The sequence below is a fragment of the Anomaloglossus baeobatrachus genome, chromosome 1 (assembly GCF_048569485.1).
Source record: "Anomaloglossus baeobatrachus isolate aAnoBae1 chromosome 1, aAnoBae1.hap1, whole genome shotgun sequence".
Lineage (NCBI taxonomy): Eukaryota > Metazoa > Chordata > Amphibia > Anura > Aromobatidae > Anomaloglossus > Anomaloglossus baeobatrachus.
In genome coordinates this window covers 199,933,505-199,943,831 of record NC_134353.1, presented here as the reverse complement: position 1 = coordinate 199,943,831, position 10,327 = coordinate 199,933,505, and the positions used below count along the sequence as shown (strand labels likewise).

Genomic DNA, 10,327 nt, shown 5'->3' with positions numbered 1-10,327 from the left:
TTCTGCAAATGGGGATGACCAAACAGTCAAAGTCAGAAGGAAGTGGAAAGAAGTTTTAAGCCCTCCAGGTTTGCTTTAAAAAAAAATGTTGTGAAGCTCCATTCATGAATCAGCCTGTTCTCAACTCTGGAAAATCCATGGTGTAGGATGGGAGTGCCTGGTTTCTGAATTCACTCTTCAGAGGGCTGCGAGAGAAGTGCTGTTGCCGGCTGAGTGTTTATGTCTGGAGGGTTTGTTCCAGTGATACATTAGCAAACCGCTCTGGCAGCTGCCAAATTCCTTACAGCCAATCGTGACCACTGTGCTATGTCACTGCAAAACACAGAAACCTTATAAATATCCCCCAAATTAAAGAGCCCATAGCATCTCTCCTTCAGCATAAGTTTAGGTCTCACAGAAGACGGGCTGAAAGCAAAAAGTGACGAGATGAAAAGTTCTCTGTTAGACTTGTTGGTGCTTTTCCTTGATAAAATATCACTGGTCACCAACTTTAAACTCTTCAGCATGCCAGAGCAGGCTCAAGGTGATTCCCATTACCAGGATTCATCCTTTTTTAAGCGAGGAGACTTGTTAGAGGTCCCCAGGACTCTGTTTGTCCACTTTGGGATCTACTTGGGAAACGACAAGGTTGCCCATCTGATGCCCGATATCCTTCCTGCTATTTCAGATGACCAGTATCTAACTGGGAAAGTCGTCACCAACAAAAGGCTGATCCTGGGCGTCCTGGCTAAGGTGGCCAGTATAAGGGTGGACACTGTGCAGGACTTTGCCTATGGTGGAAGTATAATAGTTAATCATATGGACAAAAGTTTTACGACTAAACCTCTTTCCAATGAAGAAGTGGCTCAGCGAGCTGAGAAACTTGTGGGGGCCACATCATACAGTCTGCTGTGGGATAACTGCGAGCACTTTGTCACGTATTGCAGATACGGATTCCCGGTTAGCTTTCAGACCGATAAGGTAAAGTATAATAATCCATTTTATTTTCTAGCTCGCAAACTATATTGTGACGCTTGAATCTTTTATACAGAAATGAATGGAAAATGATTAGCAAGCCATTCATTTACGTAGGGCTTTGTGAGCCAGCTAAGCAATCCAACCATGGAAGACTGAATGGCCACTACTGCTGGGTTATAGCAATTTACACAGTATGTTATTGTTTCTATTGATGTGAAGATCTAATGTATATTATTGTGGGTTGTACTTCTGAAAACATATCCAGTGGTCTCCACCACTTCAATGTACTTTCCAGGAAAGCTTGTGGAGGTGTATTTATATAGCCATTCACAAATGAATATCTGCAAATATCAGAGATTTCATTCAAAACGAGCATAAAGACAAAAGGCGTTCTGTATTCTGAGCTGAATGTGATAATGGCCGGCAATCAGACGTAGAAGTAGTCATCAAACACCCAGTGGAAAGAGACCGCTTTTCAATTTTCCTTTACTTTCCTAGGTAAAGGTGGTGATGTTGGTCTTTACTGCTCCCCCATCTTTACCTACTACAAACAAGTGAAGTCTCCAGGGGGTTCTCACCCATTAATATATTGTGCTTTTATTACACAGCTTAGTGTATAATAAAAATCTTGGGGTTACATCTTAATTTTTCTCAATATTTACTGTACCTTGTTATCTATTGTAACCTGTTGGGATTGATTTTGCCATGTTTGACACCATAAGTCAAAAACAATTAAATTGAATTTGTCACCAGGTTTTAAAAGGAATCTGTCACCATGTTTTTTGATACCTAATCTGAGAGCAGTATAATGTATTAGACACTTAACTGTTGTTTTTTCCTTTTTCCTTTATGTCTATTCCTGATCCCCTTTCCCGAATTCCTTCCTTATTCCTTTTATTTCTTGTATTAAAATTTGTAAAATGTTAAAAAAATAAAAAGTACACTAAGCAGCCCAGTAAGTGACACTTTGCTGGAATCAGTCTGCCCTTACATTTTGCTGCTCTCAGATTAGGTGTTAAAGGGAATCTATCGCTAGGTTTAGCTACCCCATCTGATAGCAGCATAATACAGAAACCCTGATTCCAGCAATGTGTGACTTCCTGGGTTGATTAGTGTAGCTTTTACAAAATCACTGTTTAATTAGCAGGCGATTGCCATTGGAGGATGACTTTCCCTGCTGCCTAGTAGTCCAGCAGATGCATGAGCTCATTATAGCCCTGCTCTACACTCAATGTCTGCTAGATCAGCAGATATAACAGTGATTTTATCAAAATAGCAGCAAACAGCTCAGTAAGTGACACCGCTGGAATCAAGGTCTTTGTTTCTACATTATGCCGCTCTCAGATGTGTATATTCAAAAACAGCCACAGCCACACTATGATTTACCAGATAGATGTATAAAGGCATAATAGAAAAACCTCTCAGATGTGGTAGTAAACACTGGTGATAGTCCCTTTAACACCTAATCTGAGAGCAGCATAATGTAAGGGGGGAGATCCTGATTCCAGTGATGTGTCACTTACTGGGCTGCTTAGTGCAGTTTTGATAAAATCAGTTTAATCAGCAGTAGATTATCATTAGAGGACTACTTGGCGTGCTGCCAGGTAGTCCAGCATATTCATGAGCTCTGTATAACTGATAGATCTGCAGTAGAGAAAACATTGATTTTAATCAAAATTACATCAAACAGCTCAGTAAGTAACACATCACTGGAATCAGGGTCTCTGTCTCTACATTACGCTGCTCTCAGATGGGGGAGCAAAAACCTGATGACAGATTCATTAAGGTGGTCCCAGTTTGCAAATTTAAAGGTTTTTTTTTTTTCAAAGGTCCTCTTTAAAATGTAATTATTCTTTTAGAGGTAATACAACTACAGTACTGAGAAGTATAAACAAAATGTTATTTTACTCTGTGATAAAAATCAATTCCCAAATACTGATTTCTGTTTCTACAGTTAATAGGCTGCTTGAAAAGGGAACCTGTCATCTGATTCCCTGTCTGGAGGTGATTGACTGATATCTCCCTATGTGTACGGAGGAGCCGGCCATGGTTGATGCTGCAATAGTCTTCTCTCCGGCTATGACCTTAAGGCTATGTGCGCATGTTGCATTCTGTCCCTGCAGAAATTTCTGCAGCGATTTGAACAGCACACGTGCGCTTCAGATCGCTGCAGAAACAGTCCGTACTGAAAAGCCGATTTTATGCGCTCTGAGTGCAGCCTCTCCCATAGACAGAGCAGGAGCTGCAGGCAGAGGGCATGAAAGGGACATGTCACTTCTTAGAACGCAGCGCTTCGGGCAGCAGCCGAAGCGCTGCGTTCTAATACGCCACGTGCGCACGTCTCATGCATAATCTTCATAGATAGAGCAGGACGCATGCAGTTACGCTGCAGTGCAGATCACAGCGTAACTGCATGCAAATACGCAACGTGCGCACATGGGGCCTTAAGGCCCCGTCACACACACAGATAAATCTTTGGCAGATCTGTGGTTGCAGTGAAATCATGGACATATTGTTCCATTTGTACACAGCCACAAACCTGGCACTGATTGCCCACAATTTCACTGCAACCACAGATCTGCCGCAGATTTATCTGTGTGTGTGACAGGGCCTTTAGAGTACATTTTCTCTGAAATGCTGAATAGTTTCAGTAGAAGTTATACCTAGCTGCAGGCCAATCATGCATAGAGGCTCAGATTTCTGCTGCGAGCATGAATCGGATGATAGGTTCCCTTTAACTGCAGTCTACATCAACTGCTCTGTATGAAAAGAATATGACATCTATCCATAGAAATCAACCTATAAAAACTACCCAGCTGAAGGTGACAATCCTTCCTGTGTCCCTGATGGGTGAGCCATATTTGCATGAGAGTAACTACTGTATAGTTATCGCAGAAGCTTAGTGGTTCATTTTTTTAAGATACGTTTTTAAAATAAATTGACCAGTCATTTCCTATATTGATTTCCCTGTAGAGATGAGCGAACCCTTGGATCGGTGTTCTTCCCAAACACAGAATTTACACAAAAAACTGAGGTTTGGATTCAAAGTTTTGGTGCTTTACATATGACCAGCACTGATTCGGTACGCTCGGTTGTCACCCCTGTGCAAGCCGCTTGCAGTTTTTGATTGGCTCGCACTGGCAGTAACAAAAGCGTGAGCAGATGTAGTATACACCAAATAAAGCAAAAACCCCACCCAGTCTCCCCCGGAAGTGATCTGTTTATGGCTGACTGCATGTGGGTGGAGACCTGAACTGCCCAAATAGTGACTTCCGTGAGGGTTCAAGTCCCAAACTGATCTTAATTTGAAGTTCGGCTGACCCCGCTCAAGGGTCCGCTCATCTCTACTTTTCTGCAGAAATGGCAGTGTCTAGCCACATGCTGATTAGCTAAATTGGACTAATCTGTGACTGTGAATTTACTGCATCTTTAACTAAATCCTTTGGTAGAAATCCAAAAATCAACCTCCAGATTCTCTGCTAAATCAGCATAATATTTTTCTATAGCAAAATCCTGTCTTAACAAGGAAACTATATGTATGCTACTATTTTCATTACTGCAGGCCATTTGTCACATTGTGGGGCCTCTCCCTAAGGCCTAAGAAACGCAGCATGAAAATCGGACCGAGTGGAATGCGATAAAACATCGCATTCCACTCGAACCAATATTAGCCTATGTGTCAGCGCACATGAGCGATTATTTTCTCTGCCCCAATCGGACCGAGAAAACAATCACAGCATGCTGCAACTGTAATGCGAGACCTTTTCTCTCACACCCATTCAAGTCTATGGGGCGAGAGAAAGATCACACTGCACTCGCAGTACACCGGTGCAATGCAAGTGCAGGGCGAGAATGGCAATAGCCGGCTACAGAGGAGAGTGGGAGATAAATCCCTCCCTCTCCTTGCTGGCCCACACCTCCTCATTGCTGGCCCGCCCCTCCTCAGTGCTGGCCCGTGCCCCGCAGCTGAGGTCCGATCGCATGATTGGACCTCAGTCGCAGTGACACTCGCATGACACTCTGCTCCTGCTGTGCTGTCAGCATGAGCTGAGTGTCATGCGAGGATCGCATAAGTCCCCGGCCAATGTGTGGCCCCGGCCTTACTGCTATGAATTCCAGTTACACTCCTGCGGATTTGAGGACCGACTATCTCAATACAAATGTACAATTACCCATAAAATGTCCTTCACTGAAATGATTTAATTTGTGAAACATCATTGTACTCTTGTCAATAATGGTTTTGTTTTGCTTTTTTTTTTACAAATAAGGCCACGTGCACACACTGAGCATTTGATGAGGCTTTTTACCTCAGTGTATGTAAGCCAAACCAGGAGTGGGTAAAAAATACAGAAGTGGTGCTCATGTTTCTATTCTACTTTTCCTCTGATTGTTTTATTCCTGGTTTTGGCTCCAAATACTGAGCTAAAAAGCTTAACATGTGAACGTGGCCTTAGTTAGTGGGTAATGTGCATCCCCTGCCAGTTATTTCGATGGGCAGTAGGGCAGATTATAGAATGGTGACCCAGTAGAAAATAACTCTTTACCTGATTATTCTCAGGGGTAGGTTACACACATCAGTTTTGTATAGCCAATAACCTAGCATAGCCAGAGAGAAATAAATTGAATGCAACAGTTTTTTGGCTGGCACAGGGAAACATAACATCATAACTGAGGCCAAAACCACTTCTATAGGAAAGTATGGGATCAATTATGGTTTCAGTTATCCTCCTAGAATGTGTACCAAGTCAGACAAAAACAAATCTTCACAAACCCACTTATTTTCTCCAAAAAAAAAATATATATATTGTCATAAAATCATAAAATGTTATGGAAATTTGGCTTTTGGGTGAAATTTCAGGATGATCCTAAAATGCCCTCTAACTTTTTCAGGTGAACCTATTGTGACCTTCTCTAAATGTTTGACTGCACATGTCCAATAGTTCAATATTTCAGTAGTTTTTGCACAACTCTGTTCTCTAGCAAGGAGCTTCATGGCAAAATTCACAACAGGTGCTTGATCCATGAATCGCCCAATAAATTTCAGGGTTCAATTAGAATTGCTATTTAAACAGCCCTCCTCATCATGCTTTTCACAATATGACATAGTGAGACCAAGACGACATCCAACAATTGATTAACAGTACCTCCCCATTGCGAGGCTTCAATCAGGATGTTCTCAGATGGAAGTGGCCATTGAGCTTAAAGTGTCATTAGTAGATTGTAACACAGATACAGAGAGAGACTGGAAGAGTCACATTAATGATAGCTTCATTGAGAACAATTTCTTTGTAACCAAATAATGAATGCCACACAATGCCAGGCACATTTAAGGTAGATGAGAGGCACCCTAGTGTCATGCCAGACCATTCAAAACCATTTACATCAGCGTGATCTGCGTCCTAGATGACCTGCAAGGGTACCTTACCACTACACCAGGCACCACCAATGAGGGACCAGTGGGGCTCAGTGCTGTTCGCTAAAAAATATGAATTCACAGTGAGAAGAAATTATGTCTGCCAATGATGTTGAAGACATCAAGGAGAGTTCTATGCATCAACCACTGTTGTCACCATATGAGCCTTTGTTAGTGTCGGCAGGTGTGTGTAGTTAATACAGAACTGCCCTACACTTTGTGAATGATACAGTGACAAGCACCCACTACTGAATAACATCATTAATCCAGTCATTTTCCTTTGCATTAACAGCACAGGCCTAATTTCAACTTCATGGACTACAATGCTCCTGCATATCGAGTTCACATCATTAGGGAATGGCTGCTGGAGACTGGGGTAGCTCAAATGGAGTGGCCTGCACTTTCATCAGATCTGAATCCCATAGAAAACTTATGCAATCAGCTGGGTCACCGTGTAAAGGCTCGTAACACTGTACCCCAGAATCTCAATGATCTCTAGGCTGCTCTCATGAATTATGAAATGTCAATCCTCAGCAGTAGTGGTGGGCGAACCCACAGATGATTGGGTAGACGGGTCCAGTTGGATTTAAAAAGAAAAAAAAACAAAAAAACAAAAACAAAAGTCGGACTGGGCTTGAACCTGAACATGAGAAAGGACGCCAAATCCCATATAAATGTACAGGGACCCGAACCTTAGTGATTTAAAATGATGTTTGGGCTAGGGGTTGAAAAAGGAAGCAAAATGGGGATTAGAGAAGGACAGTTATACTTAGAGTCTCTGCGTGGCTGTCACACTGCATTTAGGTCTACTCATCATCTCTCATGCATATGAACTACTTTTCCTGCTCACCCTCTGTGACAGCATCTGTGATTGGCTGCAGTCAGACTGCTGGCATGCCAGCATCTGTGATTAGTTGTGGAGTGTAAAAATGAATAAATAATTCCAGTGCAGATAAAGCAGATGGCTACAGGCTGCAGCCCTCAGCTGTGTGTGTGTGTGTGTGTTACCTTTGCGGTGTATCAAAATAGAGGGGATCTCCACGAGGCTTTTTTTTTAATTTAAATAAATAATTTAAAAAAACTGGCATACAGTTTCCCAGTTCCCCACCTCACCCCCAATTTTTAAAGTTTTTATGATGAGGCAAACAGCTGGTATTTTCAGTCTGGGGAGGCCCATGGTTATTGGGCCCTTCCCAGCCTAAAATTAGCCCACAGCCACCTCAGAAGTGTCACATCCATTAGATGCACCGTTTCTGGCACTTTACCCAGCTCATCTCGACTGCCCTGGTGCGGTAGCAATCAAAATAATATAAAGGAGTTAATGACAGCAGTGAATTGTCAAAAAAACACAACTGTCATGAAGCCCAAGGTTATTAATAGGGAGGGGTCTAAGGCCCCCATTACTGATCATGTAAGTAAACCGAAAAACACAAAACACAGGAAAAATCCAATTGCATCTGGATGCATCTAACTGGCAGCTGCAGACTGCTATTTTTAGGCTAGGTAGGGCCCAATAACCATGGACCTCTCCAGCTTGAGAATACCAGCCCCAAGCTTTCCGCTTTACTTTGGCTGGGTATCAAAATTGGGGGAGAACGCACACTGTTTGTTTGTTTAATAATTTATTTCAATAATTTTAAAAAAGCCGCATGGGGTACCTCGTATTTTGATATACAGCCAAGATAACGTACAGAGTTGGGGGCTGCAACCTGTAGCTATCTGCTTTGAGCTGGGTATCAGTATATAGGGTAATTCTACACCATTTTTTCCAATTATTTCTTCTTACACTTCATAACCAATCACAGACGTCAGCACAACGGCAGTCTGACTGCAACCAATCACAGACGCTGTTGAAGAGGGTGGGCGGGGGAAGCAGTGAATATCCATGAGCGTTAATGAGCAGACCCGGAAGCAGTGTGACAGGCATTCGGGAGACTCGGTAAGTATAATTGTCCTGCTATAATCCCCATTTTGCTTCCTTTTAACTTTTTTCATTTTTATATTATCTAGGTGGCCGATCCAAACAGTAATACAGACTTCCCTGAGAAGTCCATGTTTGGGGTCCGTGCACGTACACTAGGTGTCCGGAGCAGACCCCAGAATTTTTTTTATATTTTCATTTGTCACACTGAAGATATGACACTTCCATGTAACGTAAGTAGTCAGTGTACAGCTTCTATAACAGTGTAAATTTGGTTCCCTCTAAATAACGCAACACAACACCATAAATGTATAAACTGCTGGTAACAAAAGTAAGTACTCCCTTAAGTGAAAATGGTCAAATTGTCCCCAAATGTCAATATTTTGTTTGGCCAATATTACTTTCAAACACTGCCTTAATTAACTCTTGGGCATGGAGTTCATTAGAGCTTCACAGGAGCCACTGGAATCCTCTTCCACTCACAGCTGGGAGATGTTAGAGCCCTTGCTCTCCACCACCTTCCATTTGAGTATACAATACAGATGCTCAATAGCATTTAGGTCTGGAGCCATACATGGTAAGTCCAGCACCTTTACCCTCAGTTTCTTTAGAACTTTCTTTAGTGGTCGTCTTGGAGATGTTAGGTATTATCATGTTGGGATACTGCCATGTGGCCCAGTTTCCAAAGGGAGGGGATCATGCTTTGATTCAGTATGTTACAGAACATGTTGACATTCATGGTTCCTTTAATGAACTGTAGCTCCCCACACCCAGCAGCTCTCATGTAGCCCCAAATCATTACACTTCCACTACCATGCTTGACTGTAAGCAAGATGCACTTGTCTTTATAGTCCTCACCTGGTTGCCACCATGCACAGATCCTTATGGTACCTCACTGCTGACTGACTATTTCCCATTTTGACAATGTATGATTTCCGATAACTTTTTGTTTACTGTCTTCCACTCTTTGTTCCTGTCTTTTAGCCAGTTCCTTAGTGTGCATGTACTTTTCCATAGTCCCTGCTGCTGGAGCTTCATTATAAGGATAATTTGGTACATTATCAAATGCCTTTGCAAAATCCACATAAATCACATCAGCTGTATTACCAATATCCTGATTTGTACTTCCATGCACACAGAACCCCAACATGTTGGTTAGACACAACTTATCTTTCATGAATCTATGCTGCTATTCCTTTGCAATATATTTCTGCAGGTCATCTTATAATTCCCTCAAAAACTTTACAATCCACCTTCTTAAATGTCTTAAATATCAGTACCACTTCAACCATCATCTAATCCGGAGGCACCAATCCTGTTACAAGAGAGAAGATGAGATACAGCGGTCTGTCAATTACTAAACTCAATCCCTCTATATCCGTGGACAAATACCATCCGAGCCGGGGAATGTGTCACTGTTTACTTTGCTCAGACGCAGGCGTACTTCCTCTTGTGTTTAAGCTGGCTATATCAGGTGGTGAACTTTGATTTTTGCCTTGTTGAATGATCCGTGGAATAGTCAATTTGTTGATGAAAACGGATGAAAAGTGCCTTTAACACTAGAACTACTGGACTCGTGACACCTATATAAAAATACATGGTGCAAAGTAGTCTAAATGACTACCTCAGTAGTTCTAGTGTTAAAACGGCTTCACGACCTATGATGTACTGGTATCTCGTAGATCATGTGTGTCTCTTTAGTGTGGGTTCGTGCAACAACTCTGCTGGTATCTCTGCTCGTGTCGGCTGATCAGATCAGCTAACATGTTTAGCTAACAGGTCCGGGTGAATCTCTGACAACAATATTTACTGTACTCTGGCTGAGAGCACGCCATTCCCTGCCCCCATCGGCAGCCCCATGACATAACGGGGTGTCGATGGTTTGTGTTGACAGTGGGGGGGTCATCTGATGACCCCAGTCACTGTCATGACAAACTTCCTGTGAATGTGCTGCCCCTGCAGCAGTCGAACTGCTAGGATCCACGGTTGCTGTGGCTCAAGGGTCTCAGGACCTGGGGGCTTGTGGTCACTCAGAT

The 10,327-nt window shown here is 42.5% G+C and overlaps 1 protein-coding gene across 1 annotated transcript in view; it reads left to right on the top strand.

The window, feature by feature from the left end:
- Positions 1 to 426: 426 nt before the first annotated feature.
- Positions 427 to 10,327, top strand: part of LRAT (lecithin retinol acyltransferase) — a 49,034-nt gene continuing 39,133 nt past the window's right edge. Inside the window, exon 1 of the mRNA XM_075347698.1 lies at positions 427 to 960. Within this exon, the coding sequence (XP_075203813.1) occupies positions 427 to 960 (534 nt within the window). The remainder of the gene's footprint in view (positions 961 to 10,327) is intronic.